The following is a 27,747-nucleotide window of genomic DNA, read 5'->3' on the forward strand; positions in this document are numbered from 1 at the left end:
AAGCGCTTCTACTCTCTTCTTGTCTGAACAGTGTATTGGCCACGTTTCACTTCCATACAAAGCTTGACTCCAGACAGATACTTCCAGAAAAGACTTCCTAACACTTAAGCCTTCGGCACATGGACCATGCTTTTGAATGTCAATGTTGAGTGTGCCGAGTTCAATGTGCTGCTGAACGCTCAGAAATAATGTGACTTGTGCATACACTACAAGTGCTGCTACATGGTAAATGCAATAGCAATGTACTCCAGCATTGTCAGATTTATTTGGCTGTTTACAAAATGGTCACACACAAAATTCCTACATTAGCTCCTTAAAACCCACATTTCTTCCATTGTCCATATGCCAGGCACTTCCACTTCAATTTGAGTCTTTCAGTGCTCCGTCAAATTCTTATAGCAGTATTGTATCTCATATCTCACCTTCATGTACTTCATCTCATTCTATAATATTGTACTCTATTTGTTTCCCTCACACACAATGTGTCTCAGTTCCATTAGGACTGTGGCTGTGAAAAATAAATAATGGATTGTGTTCAAAAAACTACTGTTTTATTCAAAATAGTCTCCCCCGGAATCAACTCACAGTTGAAGCCGGGAAGTATCCTGTCACAAGTGGGGCAGTTTTGGGGTTCTTCTGTGGGAGGTTCTGGGTTTGAGGGGATGAGGAAGTGGCTCTAGCTATTGGCTTCTGTACCAGGTCAGGATGGTAGTTGCGGGATGCGAAAGCTGTTTTCAGGTTCTTGGTGTAATGGTTCAGGGATTCAGGACTGGAGCAGATTAATTTACCATGAAGACCTAAGCTGTAGGGAAGCGACTGTTTGATATGGAATGGGTGGCAGCTGTCAAAATGGAGGCACTGTTGCTTGTTGGTGGGTTTGATGTGGACAAATGTGTGAAGCAAAAGTGCCCCACTTGTGACAGGATACTTTCTGGGACTGGATCACACTCTGAATGTGGCTCTCCAGCAGGGATACGACTTCCTCAAATCCTGCCCTGAAGTGAGATTCATCCTTCATTAAATTCTCCCCACTCCACCAAGAGTGTCTTTCTGCCGTCCACCTAACCTTCGTAACCTGTTGGTTCATCCCTATGAAATCTCCAAACCACCTTCCCTACCCTCTGGCTCCTACCCTTGTAACCTCCCCCTGTGTAAGACCTGTCCCATGCACCCTCCCACCACCACCACCTACTCCAGTCTAACCCGGAAGGTGTACACTATCAAAGGCAGAGCCACGTGTGAAAGCACCCACGTGATTTAGCAACTGACATGCCTACACTGTGAAGCCTTCTATGTGGGAATGACCGGCAACAAACTGTTCATTCGCATGAACGGACACAGGCAGACAGTGTTTGTTGGTAATGAGGATCACCCTGTGGCTCCCCCCTGCGGGTCCGGGGATTAGAATAGGCCCGCGGTATTCCTGCCTGTCGTCAGAGGCGACTAAAAGGAGTCCATCCCCCTCACGGGGGTAGTTAGCGCCTGCGTCCGGAGACGGACGGTTCCACGACCTATCATCGTGGTCTTTTTGGTTTTTCACTTCTCGTTTCTTCCTTCCTTTTGTTGGTTCCTTTCTTTGCTCTTCTCCACCTCACTGTCTTCCTTACTCTTTCCCTTGCCTTCTCCTTGCCTTCTCATTGCCTTTTTCTCCTTGCCTTCTCATTGCCTTCTTCTCCTTGCCTTCTTATTGCCTTCTTCCCCTTGCTTTCTCATTGCCTTCTTCTCCTTGCCTTCTCTGGTCTCCGCCTCGGCGTTTGAGACAGTCTGTCCTCTTTCTCCCTCTCTCTCTTCTTTTTCCTCTTCTTCCTTCCTCCCTGTGCGTGCCTGAAGGCCGACCCACGCGTTCGCACGCGTAGCCGGTGACGGGGTAACGCGTAAGTCCCCGCCCTGGGTAGACATGTAAGGCACGCGCGTACCCCCTGGTAAAGGCCAGGCCCGGGGAGGGGTGATTGCCTGAGCTGATACCTTCTGACCATGCCGATTGGTCCCTCCGTCTGTTTCTCGGGAGGTGTGACCTGAGGTGTAAACATTCACCTAAGGCGGGAGTGCCCTCTGAGAGGGTCCCCACAAGGAAGGAGCGCGCCATCGGAGACGCTGGCAATCATGGGGGATTCCTCCGCAATGGATTCTACTCCATCTCTTTCGACTTCGACCCAAAAACGGAAACGTGACCAGCCAACAGTGACAAAAGTACTACCGCCTGCCCCACAGTTCCTCGTAGTTTCTCGAACTGAGGACGGAAAGGATTTTTCCTCTGTCAACCCTTTCGTTATTCAGAAGGGCGTAGATGCCATCGCCGGATCTGTCAAATCCTGTACCAGGTTGCGTAACGGCACCTTATTACTGGAAACTGAGAATGCCTTTCAGGCACAAAAACTGCTTCGGGCCACCCTCCTGTACACTTTCCCTGTCCGGGTGGAGGCCCACCGAACTTTGAATTCGTCTCGTGGTGTGGTCTATACTGGCTCCCTCGACGGATTGACTGACGAGGAGCTTCAATCATTCCTCGCTGAGCAGGGCATGACGGCTGTCCATAGGGTCATGAAAAAGGTCAACAATGACCTTGTACCGACCCGGACAATTTTCTTGACCTTCGATAGTGTTAAGCTGCCATCGCGCATCAAGGCGGGCTACGAGGTTATTTCTGTTCGCCCATATATCCCGACACCTACGCGCTGCTACCAGTGTCAGCGTTTCAATCACACTCGACAGTCTTGTTCCAATGCGGCTAAATGTGTCACCTGTGGCAGGGATGCCCATGAGGGTGACTGTCCACCTCCGTCTCCTCGTTGTGTGAACTGTCAGGGTGACCATGCAGCATCCTCCCGCGACTGTCCTGTCTATAAGGAAGAACGCTGTATCCAGGAAATTCGGGTCAAAGAGAAAGTGTCCACCTCGGCTGCTCGCAAGCTATTGGCTAGTAGGAAGCCCACGCTGCTCCCAGCGGGGAAATACAGTACTGTCCTCGCCTCTCCTCGGACTACCCGGGAGGTAGCAACCCAGACATGCGATCTGACCTTCAGCACCACGGTCGTCCGTTCGGCCAGTGCTAAGATCGCGCGGTCGACGTCTCCTCTTCCTCCCATCACCCCACAGACACGAGCACCTTCTTCAGCTTCTGCTAAAACGAAGACACCGAAGTCAGATGCACGGGCCTTCAAGAAGGAACCATCCCGTGCAGACTTCCTCCGTACCTCGACCTCACAGCCTTCGACCGGTACTTCCACTACACGTCCTTCCAAAAAGGCGCATAGGAAGCACAGTTCTCCTTCCCCGCCACGGCGCATTTCTTCTCTTGCGCCACCCAGCGGCTGCCGCCCCAGGCCGTCATCCGTTTCGCCTGGCCGCACCGCTGGTCGCCGTACATCTGGCCGTTCACTGGCGGAGGAAGCTCCCCCTCTCGGCCATCCTCCCGAGATGGCCGATGACCCTATAGACCCAATGGACGATGACTGTCCGCCTACTGATAGCGGCGGCAGTGCTCGCTCGAAGCCAGGCCCTAAGCGGCCTTCGAGGTGACCACTTCTCTCATCTTTCTTTTCTTACGATGGCACTTATTCACTGGAATATTCGCAGCATTCGCTCCAACCGAGAGGACTTGAAGTTGCTGCTCCGCTTGCACCGTCCGCTTGTCGTAGCCCTCCAGGAAACGAAGCTACGCCCATGCGATCAAATTGCCTTGGCACACTACACCTCTGTGCGTTTTGACCTACCCCCTGTGGTAGGTATCCCAGCTCATGGAGGGGTTATGTTGCTGGTCCGGGATGATATTTACTACGATCCCATCACGTTGTACACCGGCCTGCAGGCAGTTGCCATCCGCATTACTCTCCCCACTTTTACGTTTTCCTTTTGTACCGTTTACACTCCATCGTCATCTGCCGTTACCAGGGCAGACGTGATGCAACTTATTGCTCAGCTACCTGCACCATTTTTGTTAACTGGAGACTTCAATGCCCACCATCCCCTTTGGGGCTCTCCAGCATCCTGCCCGAGGGGCTCCTTGTTAGCAGACCTTTTCAACCAGCTCGATCTTGTCTGCCTCAATACTGGCGCCCCTACTTTTCTTTCGGACACATCTCACACCTATTCCCATTTAGACCTCTCTATATGTACTCCCCAACTTGCACGCCGGTTTGAGTGGTATGCACTTTCTGATACATATTCGAGCGACCACTTCCCGTGTGTTATCCATCTCCTGCAGCATACCCCATCTCCGTGCTTCTCTAATTGGACCATCTCCAAGGCAGACTGGGGGCTCTTCTCTTCCAGGGCGACCTTTCAGGATCAAACCTTTACAAGCTGCGATCGTCAGGTCGCACACCTCACGGAAGTCATTCTCGCTGCTGCTGAATATTCCATCCCTCACCCTACTTCTTCTCCACGTCGCGTACCGGTCCCCTGGTGGACCGCAGCATGTAGAGACGCTTTACGTGCTCGTCGACGTGCTTTACGCACCTTTAAGCGCCACCCTACAGTGGCGAATTGTATTAATTATAAACGATTACGTGCTCAGTGTCGTCGTATTATTAAAGAAAGCAAGAAAGCCAGCTGGGCTGCTTTCACAAGCACCTTCAACAGTTCTACTCCTTCTTCTGTTGTCTGGGGTAGCCTGCGCCGGCTATCTGGCACTAAGGTCCACTCCCCAGTTTCTGGCTTGAAGGTCGCGAATGAAGTCCTTGTGGCCCCTGAGGCTGTCTCCAATGCCTTCGGCCGCTTTTTCGCCGAGGTTTCGAGCTCCGCTCATTACCACCCTGCCTTCCTCCCCCGCAAACAGGCAGAGGAGGCTAGGCCACCTGACTTCCGCTCCTCGAATTGTGAAAGTTATAATGCCCCATTCACCATGCGGGAACTCGAAACCGCACTTGGCCGATCACGGTCCTCCGCTCCAGGGCCTGATTCTATTCATATTCAGATGCTGAAGAACCTTTCTCCTGCGGGTAAAGGTTTTCTTCTTCGTACATACAATCGCATCTGGATTGAGGGACATGTTCCCGCATGCTGGCGCGAGTCTATTGTTGTCCCGATTCCTAAGCCGGGGAAGGACAAGCACTTGCCTTCCAGTTATCGACCTATCTCGCTTACCAGCTGTGTCTGTAAAGTGATGGAGCGAATGGTTAACTCTCGATTGGTTTGGCTGCTCGAGTCTCGACGCCTACTTACCAATGTACAATGTGGATTTCGAAGGCGCCGCTCTGCTGTTGACCATCTGGTTACCTTGTCGACCTTCATTATGAATAACTTCTTGCGGAAGCGCCCGACCGCGGCTGTGTTCTTTGATTTGGAGAAGGCTTACGACACCTGTTGGAGGGCGGGCATTCTCCGCACCATGCATACATGGGGCTTTCGCGGTCGCCTCCCTCTTTTTATTCATTCCTTTTTAATGGATCGACAGTTTCGGGTACGTGTGGGTTCTGTCCTGTCCGACACCTTTCGCCAGGAGAATGGGGTGCCACAGGGCTCAGTTTTGAGCGTCGCTCTCTTCGCCATCGCGATCAATCCAATAATGGATTGCCTCCCAGCTGATGTATCAGGCTCCCTTTTCGTGGACGATTTTACCATCTATTGCAGCGCGCAGTGTGCACATGTCCTGGAGCGCTGTCTTCAGCGTTCTCTTGACCGTCTTTACTCCTGGAGTGTCGCCAATGGCTTCCGTTTTTCTGCGGAGAAGACGGTCTGTATTAACTTCTGGCGCTACAAAGAGTTTCTCCCACCGTCCTTACGACTCGGTCCTGTCGCTCTCCCACTCGTGGAGACAATCAAATTTTTAGGCCTTACCTTTGACAGGAAACTTAGCTGGTCTCCACATGTGTCATATTTGGCCGCCCGTTGTACCCGTTCTTTAAATGTCCTCCGTGTTCTCAGTGGTATGTCGTGGGGAGCGGATCGAACCGTCCTACTTCGTCTATATCGGTCGATCGTCCGCTCCAAGCTGGATTATGGGAGCTTCGTATACTCCTCTGCACGGCCATCCATCTTACGCCGCCTCAACTCCATACAACATCGGGGTTTACGACTTGCGATCGGAGCATTTTATACCAGTCCCGTAGAGAGTCTTCATGCTGACGCTGGCGAATTGCCACTCACCTACCGGCGCGATATACTGCTTTGTCGGTATGCCTGTCGGCTACTGTCAATGCCCGACCATCCGTCTTATCGTTCCTTTTTTGACGACTCTCTTGACCTTCAATACGGGTTGTATGTCTCTGCCTTGCTACCCCCTGGACTTCGCTTTCGTCGCCTCCTTCAACACCTTCATTTTTCACTCCCTGCAACCTTTCGAGTGGGCGAGAGCCGCACGCCACCTTGGCTCCAGGCTCAGGTCCGCGTTCACCTCGACCTCAGCTCGCTCCCAAAAGAGGTCACCCCCGGTTCGGTCTACCACTCCCGTTTTTTGGAACTTCGTTCGAAGTTCAACAACATGACTTTCATTTATACAGATGGCTCTAAGACCAATGAAGGGGTCGGGTGTTCCTTTATTGTCGGGGCACAAAGTTTCCAATACCGGCTCCATGGCCATTGTTCGGTCTTCACAGCTGAGCTCTTTGCCCTCTACCAGGCTGTTCTTTACATCTGCCGCCACCGACATTCTGCTTATGTCATCTGCTCAGATTCCCTGAGCGCCATCCAGAGCCTCAGTGATCCGTACCCGGTTCACCCTTTCGTACACCGGATCCAACGCTCTCTTCAGCAGCTGGTGGACGTCGGTACGCCGGTTAGCTTTATGTGGGTTCCTGGCCATGTCGGTATCCCTGGGAACGAAGCTGCAGATGCCGCGGCCAAGGCTGCGGTCCTCCAGCCTCGGACAGCTTCTTGTTGTGTCCCTTCGTCCGATTTTAGCAGGGTCATTTGTCGGCGCGTTGTGTCGCTGTGGCATGCCGATTGGGCTGCACTTACCGACAACAAGCTTCGGGCCTTAAAACCTCTTCCCGTGGCTTGGACGTCGTCCTCACGCCCTTCTCGGCGGGAGGAGGTCGTTTTAGCAAGGTTAAGAATTGGACACTGCCGGTTCAGCCATCGCCATCTGCTGACGGCTGCGCCGGCGCCGTTCTGCCCATGTGGGCACTTGCTGACGGTTAGACACATTTTAATGTCCTGTCCTGATCTTAACACACTGCGCCTCGATCTTAACCTGCCTAATACTTTCGATGCCATTTTAGCGGATGACCCACGAGCAGCTGCTCGTGTTCTTTGTTTTATCAATTTGACACACCTCGCTAAGGACATTTGATGATGTTTTTTAATCCTATGCCTGTCAGTCTGTCTTTTATTGTGTTTTCCCTTTTAGTTGTTGTTGTCAACTTGTGCCTCGCAGTGCATTTTTAGAGTAGTCAGGGCGCTAATGACCATTGAAGTTGTGCGCCCGAAAACCACAAAAAAAAAAAAAAAAAAAAAAAAAAAAAAAAACCCTGTGGCTAAACATGCCTTGGTGCACGGCCAGCACATCTTGGCACAGTGTTACACCGTCAGGGTTATCTGGATACTTCCCACTGACACCACCCTATCAGAACTCCGGAGATGGGAACTTGCCCTTCAATATATTCTCTCTTCCCGTTACCCACCAGGCCTCAACCTCCACTAAGTTCAAGTTGCTGCCGCTTGTACCTCACCTGTCATTCAACAACATCTTTGCCTCTGTACTTCCGCCTTGACTGACATCTCTGCCCAACGTCTTTGCATTTACATATGTCTGCCTGTGTCTGTATATGTGCGGATGGATATGTGTGTGTGTGCGCGAGTGTATGCCTGTCCTTTTTTTCCCCCTAAGGTAAGTCTTTCTGCTCCCGGGATTGGAATGACTCCTTACCCTCTCCCTTAAAACCCACATCCTTTAGTCTTTCCCTCTCATTCCCTCTTTCCTGATGAAGCAACCTTGGGTTGCGAAAGCTTGAAATGTGTGTGTTTGTGTGTTTTTTATTGTGTCTATCAACATACCAACGCTTTCGTTTGGTAAGTTACAGCATCTTTGTTTTTAGATATAGAAGTAATATTTGTGTGTATTCAATATTTTTTCTGGAATTTTATCTAAAATCCATATAACACACATGGTAAAAAAGTAAAAATGAACAGCTCTGAAAAATGAATAATCACCAGTGAACTAGTTCCCAAAGATGAATTAATCTGGCCATCTCTAATAATGACTCCTCAGCTATCCATATCCATAATGGTCGTCTTCTTCTTTTTTTTTCCAGCCAGCCACATCCATCTGCTATATTGTTTTAACTCCTCCTACCACTTTCTTCATGTTTAATTAATGTTTTAATATTGGCATGATATGTCATTTCGTGCTTCCATGTGGATACACACTTAGCTTTCTGCATTTTGGTACTTTTAGTTTCTGTGCCGTTTTACACTCATGTGTAGTGTATTTTACCGACTCTCAGCTCAGACTGGTTTTCATGTGGGTGTTGCACACATACCAATATATCCATCCTTCTGTCTTGTGAAATTCTACAGAACTATTCAAATTTAGTACAGTGAACTGTAGAAACATAGCCTGTCTGCCAAGAGCTTGAAAAAAATGTGTATTTCTCGAAAGTCGTGTACAAACTTAACAAGTAGTGAAAAAGGGTCCTCCACTATTGCATTTATCTCATAAAATTTTATCTGCACAAAAAAAGGCACTTGGGCTTTCTGTAATACTCTTAGGGGGCTGTTCAGAATTGTGATCATTTATTTTTTGTTTCATTTTATTTTTTTTATTTATTTGCAAATTTGTCAGTTTCGTACAATTTTGACTTTTTATCAAGCAGTATTGTTTTTTCACAAAATTCTGCAGAACTACTCAAATTTTATACAGAGAACTCTAGAACTATAGCAAATCTACCAAGAAATCTGAAAGAAAACGTGTATTGCTCAAAGTTGGGTGCCAACTTGATGTGCTGACCTGTGGGGAGAGACTTTGCAATCTCTGTGGTAAATTGGTGTAGTCTTTGGTGTCTGTGGAAACACTCTTACCCATTTCAGTTGGTCCTAGTGTATTCATTATTTTACTTTCCAGGTTATTGCATGACAACTGTGGTATTATAGCAAAAAATTTAAAACTACTTAGATTTTTTCAATATTTATTTCTTGTTGCATGCCTTGCTACTAACTTCATAGGTATAACTAAAGGAGAATCCATAGTAGGTGGTCAACATTTGGTCATGAAAAAGGTCATTTTCAATTTATAAGATAAATTCATTACAAAATCCCACCCAAAAAGAGCCATAAATTCACTTAATTAATGTGTATTAAAAATGATCTCGAACACTTTCCATTCCCCTTTTCATTTTTCTACTTACATTTCTTCAGAAAATCAAAATTTAATTGACCGTTCTGTGGGATGATGTCCACTCACCAAATTAACAAGTTTATAGTGATATTTTTATATTCCTATGGATTCTCCTAATATGCTGTCCTTTTGTCATCGTAGGAGTTACGAAAAAAGAACTGGAAAGCAATGGAAGCCCTCTCAGCAATGGAAAAATCCCTGCAATCCAAAGTGAAAGACTCACAAAATCTAGACAATGTAAGTGGTTTCATTTAGCATGATTCGTTTGTGATCGGTTGCTAAATTGAATTGTTCGCATGTATAGTTTGCATGAGGCATGTACTCTTTGTTTACTTAGTAGCTTTCAAACTGCAACATTTGTGTAGTGTGTTTCATAGTCACAAGTTAAATATATCAGTAATTTGTTTCATGGACAGCATGTACTTCAGTTGTCATTGAGATGCTTCCAACACTAATGGTGATGGTTTTTATATATATAAGCTGTACAAGTAAATTATTACATTGTAGCAGTTTATATATTAGTGATAGCACCTTAAAAAACTATTGAGACATGTAGACATTGCAGGAATTCCTTAAAAGGTGTGTAGTGGTTTGCATTGTATTATTTGATGGTGAAGTCTTCAAAAATCAGGGAAGTTTCAGTTGTGATTTTTGTATTAAATCATACTGTCCTTCAATTATGTATGACAGAGGTTCATAACAAGAATTAAGGCATTGCAACACAAATGTTGTTCCTTTGTTAGAGTGCAGTTGCTAATGAAAAGTAGTAATTTATGTTTAATAATTCAAACTTCAGCCTTAGGTTTAATTTATAATGATAAACCTGTTTCAGGAAATGGCCTCTGAGATATGTTTGCAGCAGCAAACAACAACTAGGTTGCTTCTCCAACGAATTTTTCCCAGCATAAAAATAGATGGTGATGAGGTAATGTAACATACTCTAATAACTTTCTGAAACTGATACATGGTTTCTCACAAAGGAAAAGACTAATTATCTAGCAGTAGCAGAGTAATTAGAAATACTCTCATTAATCTGAACAAGATCAAACCTTTATAAACATTGATTGGCTGTCTTTCGAAGACATGCCATTCTCTTATTACTACAAAAGTATAATGCCAAAAAAGACAAGGCACGGGCCCATTTCCCACATGTGGTGTATGGCCCACTCAACACAAGCCACCTGCTGCTGGTCTATTTGGAAAGCAGAAAGGGTACTCTGGCTCTCTGTGGATGACACTGTTATGTGTTCGCAACAATGAATGCACTTGTGAGTAACATGGCTCACAGAACTTGAGGTGAAGCAAGCTACAATAATTTTTACCCGTGGCTGCTCGTTGGACACTCACAAACACATCATTTGCAAGTATGTACACAGTTAAAGCTGGAGAAAGACTAAATGTTCGAAAGCTATGACCCAATTAAAATAACTGATAATGGCAAGAGGACAGTGTTGCTGGCTCAAATGCACTATTTTGCAAGTTCGCGTAACCTACAGTTATGCATGCACTGCACACTGCTTTGTCTTATAGATTGATGATGTCTCCTTCTGCCATTAATGGCAAGATCTGGGATGTTGATGGTGTTGACAGCTGTAGTAATAATGACAGTGCTGCATATATAGATATCGTAGTTACAGAGTTAATGATGAATTACATCCATAAGAAATGTATTCCATCATACACACTTAACACTGCAAAATAAAAAATTACCTAATAAAGCAAAAAGAAGGAAACATTTGAAAACAATACTTTAGACACTGGGTCATGCCATGGACAGAGGTACACCACTTAAATCTGACAGTGAATCAATTTCACTACTGTCCTTCGAGTAACTAGAAGTTATATTAAAATGTACAAAATAATGTGTTAATCACAGTTAATTTTCACTGCGCATTCGTTCTCTCAAGCTTTCATTAGTATTAATAATTCTGTCCCTTTACAGTCATTTGGTCATTTGTTTGTTTGTTATGAGCCAGTTGACAGTATCCAGTTTCTCAGAGGCAACTGGCGGCTTATCAAGTTAGTTAGATGATAAAACCAGTTGCCCATTATATTTATCGAATTTATACCTAAACCTCACAACAAGGACCACTCAAACCACTATTCCATTCATTTCTTCATGGTTGTTGGCAGTTTTAGTCATTGTTGTACAGGTTTTTATAACACCTGCCAATGTAGCTACATTGCAGTGGGTGGTGGCATGGTAACAATGCCTATATTCAAAAGTATGAATTGCATTTTACCGTGTTTTCTTGCGTAGAAATATTACCAAAGTTTTCTACTTATATTACTGTAAAAAATACACATCAGATTTTATTACAGTTTCTCTCCATTAACATTTAAAACCATAAACGCCACACTACATTTTATAGGAATTATTTTCTAGCTCAAATAACATTTGCCTTTACGAAGAAGAGCCTTCACTTCACTGTAGGTTGGATGCTACTACAGCAATTAAGAACGATAAATATAATGTGCAGCTGTCTCTCCCTGAAAAGTATCAATATTCGGGATGTACTTCACCATGAATGTTTTTCAATACTGAGATGGAAATACACACACACACACACACACACACACACACACACACACACACACACACACTTGGAGTATTTTTTAACATTATCACTATATTCATCTGAAAAGTTTAACAGTCTGTTGCTTGACAAAAATAATTGATGACTAGTTCTGAGTGTAATCTCCTTCAGATTTAAAAAAGTAAAATAAAAGAATGATAATTACTTATTAAAATAGATAAACAATAGGTTAAACTATTTACAGAATTTTGAGAGCCTAATAACGCCTGACTGATTGCTCACAGTTGATAACCGACGAGAATTTTTGAGATAAAAATATTCAGCCTGTAGCTATACAATAGAAAAATTCTGGCATATCAGTATCAAATTCATGGTAACAGTCTGTTGGTACATAGCATGTTATTAAAATCAGTTCATATTGGAGACATGTGCTGACTTAGAGAGGTGGGAAATAGGGTGGGAGGAAGATTGGGTTGGAGGAGAGGAATGCATTGTATGAGAAAGTGGAAGAAAGGAGAGCACATAAATGCATTGTACTAAATGGCAGAAAAGTTGATCGGTATTTGACTGAGATGATAAAAATTATGTTCAGAGTTAAAAACCTAATAAGACCAACTGTGGTCATTTTGTGAGGTCAGGAACATCCATGGTGCCTTCATTTAGCTGTGGGCTCACCCTAAATGGTAGTGTGGTGACTTGCTAGTCCCAATGTTAGCCTAGTTTTGAGAAGTAAACATTGATATTTGCTGTACGAAAGTTCTAGTGGAATGTAAATTCTTTAAAGGAGACCACTCGCTGAAAAGCAGATAGATGTTGTTATACATATGCATAATAAAGAGAACTTGCTAGCTTTTGAAGTTATCCTTTGACGAGCTAGAGTATAAAAATCACATACACACACACACACACACACACACACACACACACACACACACACACACACACAGAGAGAGAGAGAGAGAGAGAGAGAGAGAGAGAGAGAGAGAGAGAGAGATGCCAGTATACTTGGCTCTTTGTAGGGGTGCTGAGGGGCAGAGGGAGGCTTTGTCAAAGGACAACTCCGAAATCTTGCAAGATTTCTTTCTTTTGTTTGTGCCTATTAGTAGGTCAGTGCTTCTAATTTTTGGCGAGTAAACATTGATATTCTTACATTACATTTTTCGCGAGGGCATGCAGCTATACTGTATGGTTTAATGATGATGGCGTCCTCTTGGGTAAAATAGTCCCCCATTCGGATCTCCGGGCGGGGACTACTCAAGAGGACGTCGTTATCAGGAGAAAGATAACTGACGTTCTATAGATCAGAGCGTGGAATGTCAGATCCCTTAATCGGGCAGGTAGGTCAGAAAATTCAAAAAGGGAAGTTAGATATAGTGGGAATTAGCGAATTTCGGTGGCAGGAGGAACGAGACTTTTGGTCAGGTGAACACAGGGTTATAAATACAAAAACAAATAGGGGTAATGCAGGAGTAGGTTTAATAATGAATAAAAAAAATAGGAGTGTCAGTAAGCTACTACAAACAGCATAGTGAGCACCTTAGTAGTAGTAGTGGTCTTCAGTCCTGAGACTGGTTTGATGCAGCTCTCCATGCTACTCTATCCTGTGCAAGCTTTTTCATCTCCCAGTACCTACTGCAACCTACATCCTTCTGAATCTGCTTAGTGTATTCATCTCTTGGTCTCCCTCTACGATTTTTACCCTCCACGCTGCCCTCCAATACTAAATTGGTGATCCCTTGATGCCTCAGAACATGTCCTACCAACCGATCCCTTCTTCTGGTCAAGCTGTGCCACAAACTTCTCTTCTCCCCAATCCTATTCAATACTTCCTCATTAGTTATGTGATCTACCCATCTAATCTTCAGCATTCTTCTGTAGCACCACATTTCAAAAGCTTCTATTCTCTTCTTGTCCAAACTATTTATCGTCCATGTTTCACTTCCATACATGGCTACACTCCATACGAATACTTTCAGAAATGACTTCCTGACACTTATTGTGGCCAAAATGGCCAAAATAGACACGAAGCCGACGCCTACTACAGTAGCACAAGTTTATATGCCAACTAGCTCTGCAGATGACGAAGAAATTGAAGAAATGTACGATGAATTAAAAGGAATTATTCAGGTAGTGAAGGGAGATGAAAATTTAATAGTCATGGGTGACTGGAATTCGTCAGTAGGAAAAGGGAGAGAAGAAAACATAGTAGGTGAATATGGATTGGGGGGAAGGAATGAAAGAGGAAGCCACCTGGTAGAATTCTGCACAGAGCACAACTTAATCATAGCTAACACTTGGTTCGAGAATCATAAAGGAAGGTTGTATACATGGAAGAAGCCTAGAGATACTGACAGGTTTCGGATATATTATATAATGGTAAGACAGAGATTTAGGAACCAGGTTTTAAATTGTAAGACATTTCCAGGGGCAGATGTGGATTCTGACCACAATCTATTGGTTATGACCTGTAGATTAAAACTGAAGAAACTGCAAAAAGGTGGGAATTTGAAGAGATGGGACCTGGATAAACTGAATAAAACAGAGGTTGTACAGAGTTTCAGGGAGAGCATAAGGGAACAACTGACAGGAATGGGGGGAAGAAATACAGTAGAAGAAGAATGGGTAGATTTGAGGGATGAAATAGTGAAGGCAGCAGAGGATCAAGTAGGTAAAAAAACAGGGGCTAGTAGAAATCCTTGGGTAACAGAAGATACATTGAATTTAATTGATGAAAGGAGAAAATACAAAAATGCAGTAAATGAAGCAGACAAAAAGGAATAAAAGGAATGCAAATGTCTCAAATATGAGATCGGCAGGAAGTGCAAAATGGCTAAGCAGGGATGGCTAGAGGACAAATGTAAGGATGTAGAGGCTTCTCTCGCTAGGGGTAAGATTGATACTGCCTACAGGAAAATTAGAGACCTTTGGAGATAAGAGAACCACTTGTATGAACATCAAGAGCTCAGATGGAAACCCAGTTCTAAGCAAAGAAGGGAAAGCAGAAAGGTGGAAGGAGTATATAGAGGGTCTATACAAGGGTGATGTACTTGAGGACGATATTATGGGAATGGAAGAGGATGTAGATGAAGATGAAATGGGAGATATGATACTGTGTGAAGAGTTTGACACAGCACTGAAAGACCTGACTCGAAACAAGGCCCCGGGAGTAGACAACATTCCATTAGAACTACTGACGGCCTTGGGAGAGCCAGTCCTGACCAAACTCTACCATCTGGTGAGCAAGATGTATGAGACAGGCGAAATACCCTCAGACTTCAAGAAGAATGTAACAATTCCAATCCCAAAGAAAGCAGGTGTTGACAGATGTGAAAATTACCGAACTGTCAGTTTAATAAGTCACAGCTGCAAAATACTAACACGAATTCTTTGCAGACGAATGGAATAACTGGTAGAAGCCGACCTCGGGGAAGATCAGTTTGGATTCCGTAGAAATATCGGAACACGTGAGGCAATACTGACCCTACGACTTATCTAAGAAGCTAGATTAAGAAAAGGCAAACCTACATTTCTAGCATTTGTAGACTTAGAGAAAGCTTTTGACAACGTTGACTGGAATACTCTTTTAAATTCTGAAGTTAGCAGGGGTAAAATACAGGGAGCGAAAGGCTGTTTACAAATTGTACAGAAACCATATGGTAGTTATGAGTCGAGGGGCATGAAAGGGAAGCAGTGTTTGGGAAGGGAGTGAGACAGTGTTCTAGCCTCTTCCCGATGTTATATTGAGCAAGCAGTAAAGGAAACAAGAGAAAAATTCGGAGTAGGTATTAAAATCCATGGAGAAGAAATAAAAACTTTGAGGTTCGCCAATGACATTGTGATTCTGTCAGAGACAGCAAAGGACTTCGAAGAGCAGTTGAACGGAATGGACAGTGTCTTGAAAGGAGGATATAAGATGAACATCAACAAAAGCAAAACGAGGATAATGGAATGTAGTCAAATTAAATCGGGTGATGCTGAGGGGATTAGATTAGGAAATGAGACACTTAAAGTAGTAAAGGAGTTTTGCTATTTAGGGAGTAAAATAACTGATGATGGTCGAAGTAGAGAGGATATAAAATGTAGAGTGGCAATGGCTAGGAAAGAGTTTCTGAAGGAGAGAAATTTGTTAACGTTGAGTATAGGTTTAAGTGTCAGGAAGTCATTTCTGAAAGTATTTGTATGGAGTGTAGCCATGTATGGAAGTGAAACATGGATGATAAATAGTTTGGACAAGAAGAGAATAGAAGCTTTTGAAATGTGGTGCTACAGAAGAATGCTGAAAATTAGATGGGTAGATCACATAACTGATAAGGAGGTATTGAATAGAATTGGGGAGAAGAGGTGTTTGTGGCACAACTTGACTAGAAGAAGGGATCGGTTGGTAGGACATGTTCTGGGGCATCAAGGGATCACCAATTTAATATTGGACGGCAGCGTGGAGGGTAAAAATCGTAGAGGGAGACCAAGAGATGAATACACCAAGCAGATTCAGAAGGATGTAGGCTGCAGTACGTACTGGGAGATGAAGCAGCTTGTACAGGCTAGAGTAGCATGGAGAGCTGCATTAAACCAGTCTCAGGTCTGAAGACCACGACAACAACAACATTACATGTGTTGTGATTGACGTGAATTAGTTGTTCCTGAATTGTTGAGAATATGTTCCTTCCCTAGAGAGCATACGGGGTGTTTTTCCCGTAGTCTACCTAGAAGTCGTGCCCCCCTCACACCCATGCTACCTGTAAATGGGGCGTGCACTGTTGGAGTTGTGTCACATTTAGTGTGGCTGTCGTAAACGTGGCGAGTCACAGGCAGATGGGACGTCAGTGTGTGTTGTTAAGTTTCTTAAACTATGCAGAATTCTCAAATTGGACCAGAAACATAGGTACACTGCCAACCGTTAAAACTACGTCACTAGGAAGGATAAAAAATGTTGCGTGTTCACAGTACAGCACAAGAACTGTAGGTGATCTGAGGATAAATGGGTTGTGAAATTTGGTAACTGGCTGGCCATAGATTTGAATTGAACTTTGATGACAGGTGTAAATACTTTGTTCCACATTGCTTCCACTCAATTTCAATTATCAGAAAGCTTCTGTTGTTGGAAAGCAGTGGTGTGTCAGTCTGTCAGCAAAACACAACCAGATGTTTTTGTTGGAAGGAAAATCTGAAAAATGTGCTGGCCAGTGCACCATTCAAGTACACTATGTATTGAGGTAGGTGAGGACAGAAGATAATGTCTCAGAGTCCTCGGAGATTGCCTACGGCTACTGGTCTCAGCATGACAGTAATGTAATAGCTGCCATCTGAATTCCAAACTGCTGGCTACGGAAACTGGACATGATCATGTGATATATCCGGAGGCACCTCATACTGTCACATTGTGTGCAGAGACTGTACAACAGTGGCGGGTGTGATCGGGCAACGTTCATTCTCCTCAGAGCCTGCAAACATGACCACATCCATCATGATTCCTTACTCAGAACTGGATCCATCCAAAAAGATGATGTGTTGCTATTACTGTGTCCAGTCTCATTGTGTCAGTGTCCTCTCTGCACTACCTTGTCGATGGAAGCAATGATCTTGTTTGCCATGCCAACAGTCTGTGACGCTAGAGACGTCATTGCACCATCCATGCTGGCACTCATCTCCCTGCGAACGAGCCCATTTCTCAATTCAAAGGTACGAGATACAGTTCTAAAATCCTGTGTGGCTGAGAAAACAGCATCTGTCCTCTCAGGCTTCAGTCATGAGGAGACATAGAGATCCTGCATGGTAAGAAGTACGGTCCTCCTAAACCCGTAGATCCCATTTTTGCCCGACAGCCAGAGGATCCCAAATGATGCTAGTGGCGATATTGTGGTACGATAAATGTCAGTCTTGATGGGCCATAATCCTGTTGGTGTCAAATTCCCATGTGTACTGTTAGACATTTGTCCTCCTCACTTAAAGTGTAGCGTGGTCTCACAACCAAACAACATTAAAGCGCAGTTTCTGAATGAGAAACCTGTTGCGTAATCATTATTTATATACTGAATGTAGATGGTGTAACTACTACCTTGTGTTGCACTCAAATGCGTATCCAAGCATGTAGTAACTTCATGCCAGTTTTATGTTTGCCATGTGCAACTTTTATGGTGTTGTAATTTTAGTGGGTAGCTCAGTGTTTTAGCAGATTGTTGCAGATGAAGACTGTAGATCTCAACTTCTTAGTGTGTTCATAAAATACTCCATATGCAATGTGTGTAACATTTTAATATTTACTGTATGAGACTTGCTGATATTTTATTTTCCTTTTAAGTCTGAGGTTGGTCATTATGTATCGTCAAAACCAGTAATAAGTCATGTGTGTTATTAACAGAATACTGTGTGTGTGTGTGTGTGTGTGTGTGTGTGTGTGTGTGTGTGAGAGAGAGAGAGAGAGAGAGAGAGAGAGAGAGAGAGAGAGGAGGGGAGGGGGTGCAGTTTTTATGAACTTGTTTTCACAGTCCATTGCTTTGTCCTTAAGCTTATTCTTGTCTCTCACACACTGTATGTATGTTCTGATCTCTCCTTCCTAGCGACATTGTAGAATTAGAAGAAATACACTCCAAAATCTCCACAAATTCATTCACTGTACAGCTAGTGTACAAAGCATGCAGGTTGCTGATTTATGCACGAGTTGGATTGCTACCTTGACTGTTGTTGTTGTTGTTGTTGTTGTTGTTGTTGTCTCCAGTCCAAAGACTGGAATGACGCAGCTCTCCACGCTACTCTGTCCTCGTGATCCTCTTCACCTCCACACAACTACTGCGACCCACTTCTGTTTGAACCTCCTTACTGTATTCAAATCTTGGTTTCCCTGTGCACATACTGCTCCTCTCCTGCACCCCAGCACAGTTGCACCTAGCAGCCCACTGTCCTGTCCCCGCCACATGCCGCACATTGTCATAGGCGGCACTAGCATCTTCCCCCACCCCTACCCAGCAATCCTTACCTCTCCCCACCATAGGCCTCTTATGTACCCCGCTACCCATCCCACATAGGTCACTGCCGCATCTGAGTCTCCCCCCACTCCTAGGCAGTAGCGGCTTTGCATCCAGGGGCGTGTTTTTCTGTTTCTTCTGTGCCTGATGCCTAGTAGTATCTTTCTTTTAATGTGCCTGTCTGCCACTCAGTTCTTCCTCTAAATGGCGAGAAGCAATTTGTCCTATCCATATTGTCATTGTTCCACCCTAGATTTTTCTACTGTTTAAACACAGTATCTTGTGTGCCATCAGAAAATTTCTATTGGGCTGCATCTTTCTGCCTGTCTGATCCTATGTTGCCTTAACTGTTTAATCTCTATTATCCATTCATCTTCTGTTGTCTTTCTTTTCCCTTTTTCCTTCACTAGTTGCCCAATGCTCCCTTTGAAATACTCGTTGTTGTGTGGTTATTTCAGTTGATCTTGGTCCTATTTCCTTAATTTTCCATTTTTCTGCACTTTCTTCAGTTTTAATTTGCAGCTCATAATGATAAAATATGGTGGGATTCCACATCTATCCCTGGGAATTTTTTTGAGTGAGAAATCTCTTTCTGGAGTCTGCCGTACCATTGTGTAACCTGAAACCTATTGGTATCTTCAGGTCGATTCCATGTATTCAACATTGCTTACATGATTCTTAAACAGAGTGTTTGCAGTGATTACATTATGCCCGGTGCATAATTCTATCAGGTGGCTTCCCCCTTTCACTCTTTTCCCCCAATCCATGTGCTCCTACTATTTTTCCTCCACCTCCTTTTCCTGCTAATGAATTCCAGTCCCCCACCACAGTGAAATTTTCATCTCTCTTAACTGTCTGAATAATTTCTTTTGTGTTATTAAACAATAGAAAATCTAGAATCACTGGCTTCAGCTGCCAGAGACTGTGTTTTTGTGTTTGTGTGTGGGAGGGGTGGGGTGGAGGGTGCGGCGCAGAGCGGACATTCGCACGTTCGTGTCGTCTATCTTTATCAAAGGCCATGTTGGCCAGAAGCTCATTTTGTGACTGTCTTTTTGCTGTGCCCATCAGCAGTATGGTGAGTAGCAACTATCCTTTAATTGTTACTTTTATGTCATACATTTTCAGACAGTGATAAATAAACCTTGGATGTAGGAAAACAGTATGAAATAGAACAAATTGCTACTCACCACATAGAGGAGGTGTTGAGTAGCAGACAAGCAAATTGAAAGAAGACTGCTAGAGGTCAAAAGGAGTCATATTAAGTCCTTTGTTAGATTAAGACAAAATTCACACCCTCACATGTGTGTAGCTCTTATGAACACGGCTACTGTCATCTCCAGGCACAGAGGCCCGACTACGGTGAGCCTTAGTGGCGGTAAAGGAGAGGCATAGGGAGGAGAGGGGGAGGGGAAGGATGGCAGATTAGGGTGGGGAGCTGCTGTAGTGCTTTCTGTGGGAGTGCGCAGGGATGTGATAGGGACAAAATGGTGGGGTGCTTGGCACTGTGTTGTCCCCGCCACATGCTGCAGGGGATAGAAGGTGTGTGTGGGGCTGTAGTGAGAGCAGGGAAAGGGATGAGGCAGATGGAAGAATGAAGTATATGTTGCAGGGAGAGTTTCCATCTGCACAATTCAGAATAGCTGATGTTTTTGGGAAGAATCCAGATGTCACAGACTGTGAAGCAGTTGTTGAAGTCTAATACATCACGTCAGACAGCATGCACAGCATCTGATTGGTCCAGCCATGTTTTGGCCACCAGAGGTGGAATGAAGATGGGCAAGGATGTTGCATAAGTTATGTGGGTGGCAAAATAATGTTTCAGGAGTGGTGGGGGGCATTTTTTTCTCATTTCAGTGTATGACTGAGGTAGTTGAAAGTATATGGAGAATATGATTCGGTTGCTCCAGTTTTACATGGTACCAGTTTGTGTGCTCCTTAGTGGCAGTCAGTGTGTATTTGAAGGATGGTAAGTGACTGTGGAGACAAAGTGTAGGAGATCAGTTTCCGGACAAGGTGGGGAGAGTAATTTCACTCTGTGAAGACCTTGGCGAAACATTCGGCACATTTGGAGAGAGCTGCTCACAATTTCAGTTGAGACATCTGTGGGTAGCTAGGCTGTATAAAGAGATCTGTCAGTGTGGAATGGTTGGCAGCTGTCAAAGTTGGGGTATTGGTGGTTGGTAGCTTTGATGTGGACAGACCATCCATCACTGAGGTGGTAGACTTTGAAAGTGACTTGTTGGACTGATGAGGACCAGGTGAAGTGCATATGGGGGAGAAAGTGTTGTTCTGGAAAACGTGGGTAGGGTGCCCTAACCCTTTATCTAGATTAGGAAAATGTCATCAATGTGTGCTTGACATATACCAGAATGTGCCTTTAATGTTAGGTAAGATGATTACACTTCTTGAGTTGTAATACGGTCACAGGTTTGTGAGAATTAATTAAGAAGACTGTTGATACATTTTTAGTGTGTGTGTGTGTGTGTGTGTGTGTGTGTGTGTGTGTGTATGTCATATACTTTTTAAAATAAAAATCCACTCAAGTTTCTGTGGCAACTGAAGTTAATTATGTATATTTATGTAGCTTTTGGCCTAATCTTTGTTTTGCGCAACTGCAGGTCACCTGACAATCGAATGAAAAAGTTTTCAGTGGTGTTGAGCTACAGCAGTACAGTATTTTTTGAAGGAATACACTGCCATTTGACCGAATATTTCTCTATATTTCTCACGTACACGCTAGATCTCAGCTTTCACACCATTATTCAGTACAGTGATTTCAGACCATTGATGTGTGCCGGTCAGGGTGGCCGAGCAGTTCTAAGCGCTACAGTCTGGAACCGCGCGACTGCTATGATCGCAGGTTCGAATCCTGCCTCGGGCGTGGATGTGTGTGATGTCCTTAGGTTAGTTAGATTTAAGTAGTTCTACGTTCTAGGGGACTGATGACCTCAGAAGTTAAATCCTATAGTGCTCAGAGCCATTTGAACTATTAATGTGTTCTACTGTGTACTGTGCAGGCTGATGTTTACACAGTTCTCCAAATTTGCTTAACATGCTGTAAATCGTACAAAATAAATGTCTTATAGGAATGTGGCATATTGTCATATAAGCACACTGTATCTGTGAAACCCAGCCCAAAGCAAGTAAACACAAAACTAGCCCTAATAATGTCATCTGTCATGGTACACAGCAATCTAAGACATTGTAATTGATAATGGCATGAAAGCCAAAATCTTCATTGTACACAGGAAATATACAGAAATATACAACCAAAAAATGGTGTATTCTCTCAAATATATTAAATTAAAAAAAAAAGATGTGATGTAATAATCATACCTTGATTGCAACTGTACTTGTACTTGAAGTCTCATTCTTCCTGCCATCACTAGTTTCCAGTAAATCTAAATTTGCCCTATGCACTTCCCTTGTCAAATTCTCTAACCTACCTATCTGGTTTTAAGTGATTTACTATTCCACATTCTGAACCATATAACGCCAGTTTTTTTTCTTGTGACAGCAGTATCCTCTGTGCCTGGAGCCCCGTGTTGGACAGTTTCACTTCTGGAATAGTTTATTCAAAAGGAACCATTAAGCTATACATGCCCTCAGAAAAAATATGCGCCAATGTATCCCCTCACTTTCACTTGTTTACAGTACCAGCATAGCGAGGACATGCAGGCAGATGTTGAGAGACCAGACTGTTGCCTTGCAACCGCTGAAAAGGCCTATCTGGCCTGTCTATGTATACTCCTCCATTGTGGCAGCTGTCTGTGTGATTGAGCTGTGCAAGCTGCATCACCTCGGCAAGGTCCATGGTCTGTGGACAGTGCTAAACCAAATTTTCAAAAAGGAGAGAGAAGGAAAACCCTGGGCTGTATTGTCTGGAGTACTGCTGTTAAATTTTGTACAGAGCTTCCTCTGTAAGAAAGAGCTGTGATTATATGCACAAGAGAGACTTGACACATAAATGAGGAGACTGATACTGCAAATTTCTCTGCTTCCCAAATACATATAAAATATAATCAAGTATTAGGACTCATTAGAGTTCACAAACTTCTGCATTTATCACTTCTGCTGCTCAAGATATGTCTGTACATCGTTTCCAATAAAGTCGTACAGGAGATGGAAAAACTCACAATCTGATTGTAGAAATGTGAAAATAATTTCTTTTCTGTTGTGTTGTAGTTGTTGCCTGCTTCCTTTTCTAAAATAGTGTCAAGCATGTAATATGATTTATTTGTTGTGATGTCATTTACTGGTGTATTTATTTCAATGTTTGTTCTTCGTGCTAAGTAATCAATTCTCGTACATTTTCGGCAGCCGTGCACTCCGTTAGTTGCGTAAGCTACCGGTATATCTCTGGATGTGAATATGGAATCCGAAGGCGTCGTATTCCAGGCAGTTTCTGACAGAAGAGTTGTTGTCAGCTCACATAAATGAAGCTCGATACTTTGCTCCTAGTACCTTTAGTACAGCTGGTAAGCTTCTAGGTAACATTTTTTCAGGGATTCGGTTTTGAGAAGAAAACAACTATTGTGATTGAAGGAGACAGAATACGTCATCCTCAGATCCACCTGTAGGAACTTTCAGTTCAAATTTTAAATTACTGATATGAAAAGGAAACAATTTGAAAACACACAGTGCAAAAACCTTTTGCAGAATGGTAGAGGGGGGGATGTAGGTGAGAGGAAGTTAGGGTAGTAGAGTTATGAAGGGATTATAAGGGTCTGAAGAGGTCCAATATCCAGGAAAGCCCTACAGTTCATTCAACAAATCATTACCAGTCAGTGTTGAAGGCAAGCTAGCTATGTTATAAAGAAAGTAAGGCAAATGGTCCAAAATCGGTAGTTTGCATTTGCAAATATGTGGACGGAAAGTGGGAAAGGTAGTTGTTATGATGTTCTGGCAGGTTGAAATTACTAGTATTGGCAGATAAACAGTATGATAAAAGTAGAAAGGTAATTCCTAAATGTAGTAGTGTAGAATGAGGAAGTTGGGAGAGACATACAGTGATCAGCCAGAACATTATGACCACCGACTTATCGTCCATATAAACCCTACAGGTGGTACCAGTGTCATGTGGTGAGTAATGATTACTAGTCAGACACCCACGTGGTGCATGTAGTATCAGTCTGTGTGTAGAATGGGAAAGGCATGTGATCTATCAGAGCCAGATTGAGGGCACATTGTGATGGCCTGGAGGCTCTGCACGGGCCTTTCGGAAACTGCTTGACTTGCCGGTTGTTCAAACAGTGTTGTGGTGTCTTCAACACGCCTAACATCATACTTTAAAGCTGGGCAGAGTACAAGTGTGTCTGAACACAGTGTACCGAACACCCCTAACGATGGGCCTCTGCAGCTGCTGAGCCGTGCGTGTGCCAATGTTAGCACTACGACATTGTCAACTAAGACTGAAATGGGCATGTGGCGATCGACACTGGATATTGACACCGTGGGAGAGTGTCGCATGGTGTGACAAATCGTTCTGGTGGGAGGGTGCGAATCTGTTATCTTCTAGGGCAACGGCTCCTTGACTCCTGTACTGTGGGATGCAGACAAGCTGACAATGGGTGCATTATGCTCTGGGGAACAGTCACGTAGGCATCCATGGATCCAGTGGAGCTTGTGGAAGGCACCGTGATGGCCAAAGTGTATTGTACACAGGTTGCAGACTGTGTACACTCATTCAGGATAGGCATGTTTCCTGATGGCAGTGGCATTTTTCATCAAGACAATGTGCCATGTACAAAGCCAGGAGCGTGATGGAGTGGGTCAATTGATGTGCTGTCCCCACAACTAGCCAGATCTGTACCTGATCAAACACGTCTGGGATGTGGATGAACATGGTGTCAGAGCTCACTCATCTCCCCCCCCCCCCCTCCCCCCCTTTGGAATTTACGGGAATTACGTGACTTGGGTGTGCTGATGTCGTGTAGCCTCCCTCTAGCTACCTAACAAGGCCTCATTGCTCCCGTACCATGATGTGTCACCACTGTTATGTGTCAACAGTGGACACACCAGCTTTTAGGTTGGTGGTCATAATGTTCTGGCTGATCAGTGTATGCAACAGTGCAATTATTTTTAGAGGACGTGATTAAATGTATAAGATTCACTGTAACAAAAAATATTTATTGGCGTGCAGAGGTGATTAACATAGGTAATAATAGTTGAATGTGAACCTAGAGTGTAAAGGCATTAAGAATATGAGAGAGTGTTGATCAGGAGAATACAAAGACATTAGTGTAAAGAATTAGAGAAGCTTAATCCACAGTGTAGACCCCCTCCTAATTTGCTGACGATTTTGACAGATAGTTTCTCCCTCTAGAACTTCTACACTTGTCTTCCTTGGCATCCTCTTGGCACCCTCTTCCGAATATTTTCCATCCATTATGTTTATTAAAAACATATCATTTTGAAATAAATGCTAGGTGTTTAGATTTCACTTTTTGAATAGTTGTGATGAGGTTTCTTTGTTCATTGATCTCTTTCAAAACATCTTCATTTTATTTTTTTATTTTTATTTTTTATTTTTTTATGTTACCAAGCCTTCATGGAAGCTGTGTTCCCATTACTTATAAACATTCTATGTCTTGTTTTCAATAGTATCCAGTTGTCATAGCCATACAGGACTGCACTTCAACACTTTGACAATATTTTTCCCTATCCCTTCATACTGTGGAAAATCAGGGCTGTAATTTAGAGAGATATGAAACAGATAGTGCTACTAAACACTTCTATGAGGCATTGAGTGGCAGATAGGCGGATTAAAAAAAAGTTCCTAGAAATTATTTTCTATCAGACTAAGTTGTTCGTCAGATGTTGACAATGTGCACACATGTGGCCAACAGTCACCTCCCGGCACTGAGGTCTCAGTGCCTGGAGACAACAGTGGTCACTCACAGTCTTCCCCATATCTTGAGTAATAATTTTTTTTTCTTCTTTGCTTTTTTGTGTAATACTAATTGAAGCATAATTGAGTATTAGGCAATAATGTGTTACGAAGATTTGATGGTAGAAAGTATCAGAATTACACTAGGCAAAAACAAAAAGAAAGAAAAAAGAGAGAGAGAATAATAGAAGCTGATAGAAAAGGGAATGCATTAATGGCAGATGACCAGTTTGTCAAATTGTATTGTAAATTGATTATGTATCACAAAATGGTAGAGAGAAAATAGAATTTAAGAGGAAATGAAAACTGTCACAGTCAAGTAGGCAGAGCAATACAGATATATTGTGCAAGGAATGGAAAAGAAATGGAAGAGAGTGTACATAATGTCGTATTAAATTTTAATCAGCAAGTTTGTGTAATCTCTCTTACATTTTTCAAGATTTTAAACATGGCTGCCATCCTTTATTGTGAATAATCTCTCTTATATTTTCTCTTGAGTGCAAATTATAGACCTTACTCCCAGGAACTGAAATTTGTCTGAGGGAGGGCAGTAACTAGAAACACACAAATAATGTAAAGTTTTCCTAACCACCTCTTTTTTTTTTTTTTTTTTTTTTTTTTTTTTCAAAACTGAAAGAAATGAAGTAATAAACCAAGTCAGAATTGATATCAAACCTAGTGCTGTACAAAAATCTATCGACATACAGAACAGGTCTCGGCGATTCGTAGTATAGTGTAAACAATAAAATATATTGTGTGAAATGAAACTTCATTTGAAACTTCCTGGCAGATTAAATCTGTGTGCCCGACCGAGACTCAAACTTGGGACCTTTGCCTTTCGCGGGCAAGTGCTCTACCATCTGAGCTACCGAAGCACGACTCACGCCCGGTCCTCACAGCTTTACTTCTGCCAGTATCTCGTCTCCTACCTTCCAAACTTTACAGAAGCTCCCCTGCGAGGACCAGGTGAGAGTCGTGCTTCGGTAGCTCAGATGGTAGAGCACTTGCCCGCGAAAGGCAAAGGTCCCGAGTTCGAGTCTCGGTCGGGCACACAGGTTTAATCTGCCGGGAAGTTTCATATCGGCGCACACTCCGCTGCAGAGTGAAAATCTCATTCTGGAAACTTCATTTGTTGATATGGTATGTGATGTTATTTCGATGATTACAAAAGTCAAATTTACAAATAACTCGGTGTAGGAGCCCACTTAACAGTTTGCCGTCGCCCCCTACGGCCTCAGTGTGTGAACTAATTTGGTTGGCAAAGGCAATGTATTCTCTCCTCGGGTGAGCAGGTAAACACTGTTAACTGGTGCTGGATATTCTAGATACTGGCACTGGGATGGAATTCACTTCAGAGCTGTTTCCACACATTCTGTATGGGTCGGGTCTAAAGATCTTGGGGGCCACAGAAGTCTCTCTTCACAATAGTGTGTCGTGTGCGAAAGAGCATTGTCCTGTTGAAAAATGGTGCAGTGATAATGTTAAGTGAAAGGTAACATGTGGAGATATCAGTCTGTGACAAACTTGAAACTTCCTGGCAGATTAAAACTGTGTGCCCGACCGAGACTCGAACTCGGGACCTTTGCCTTTCGCGGGCAGGTGCTCTACCACTGAGCTACCGAAGCACGACTCACGCCCGGTACTCACAGCTTTACTTCTGCCAGTACCTCGTCTCCTACCTTCCAAACTTTACAGAAGCTCTCCTGCGAACCTTGCAGAACTAGCACTCCTGAAAGAAAGGATATTGCGGAGACATGGCTCAGCCACAGCCTGGGGGATGTTTCCAGAATGACAAACTTTTCTGCCATTAGAGTTCCCTCAGTCAGTACCAGCTGACACTGGGAGTAACACCACTGTGCCTCCACAAAACATTGAAGAATGGCGCCAATATACAGGTCGTGTCTATCCGTGGGCTCGCAACTCTTTTGTGAGTATATGTTCGGCTCCCACAGAACCCCAGCCTTTGCAGCATTGCTTCCTCTCCGTGCTGCATGCTTATACTTCTACTATTCCTTTCTCTCTCTGCCTCTCCAATAGAAGTTTTTCTCGGTGCTGACCCTGCTCGGACCTGGTTTACGACTGAGC

The 27,747-nt window shown here is 43.7% G+C and overlaps 1 protein-coding gene across 8 annotated transcripts in view; it reads left to right on the top strand.

The window, feature by feature from the left end:
• LOC124612405 (ribosome-binding protein 1) overlaps positions 1 to 27,747 on the top strand; it is a 351,088-nt gene that overhangs the window by 260,043 nt on the left and 63,298 nt on the right. For 7 of the 8 annotated variants that reach the window (XM_047140591.1, XM_047140592.1, XM_047140593.1 and 4 more), the window contains 2 exons: positions 9,416 to 9,511; positions 10,107 to 10,199. In XM_047140591.1, coding sequence (XP_046996547.1) covers positions 9,416 to 9,511; positions 10,107 to 10,199 — 189 coding nt within the window. The remainder of the gene's footprint in view (positions 1 to 9,415; positions 9,512 to 10,106; positions 10,200 to 27,747) is intronic. The other variant, XM_047140597.1, reaches the window with a different exon arrangement.

The sequence above is a fragment of the Schistocerca americana genome, chromosome 4 (genome assembly GCF_021461395.2).
Source record: "Schistocerca americana isolate TAMUIC-IGC-003095 chromosome 4, iqSchAmer2.1, whole genome shotgun sequence".
In the NCBI taxonomy this organism is placed as follows: Eukaryota; Metazoa; Arthropoda; class Insecta; order Orthoptera; family Acrididae; genus Schistocerca; species Schistocerca americana.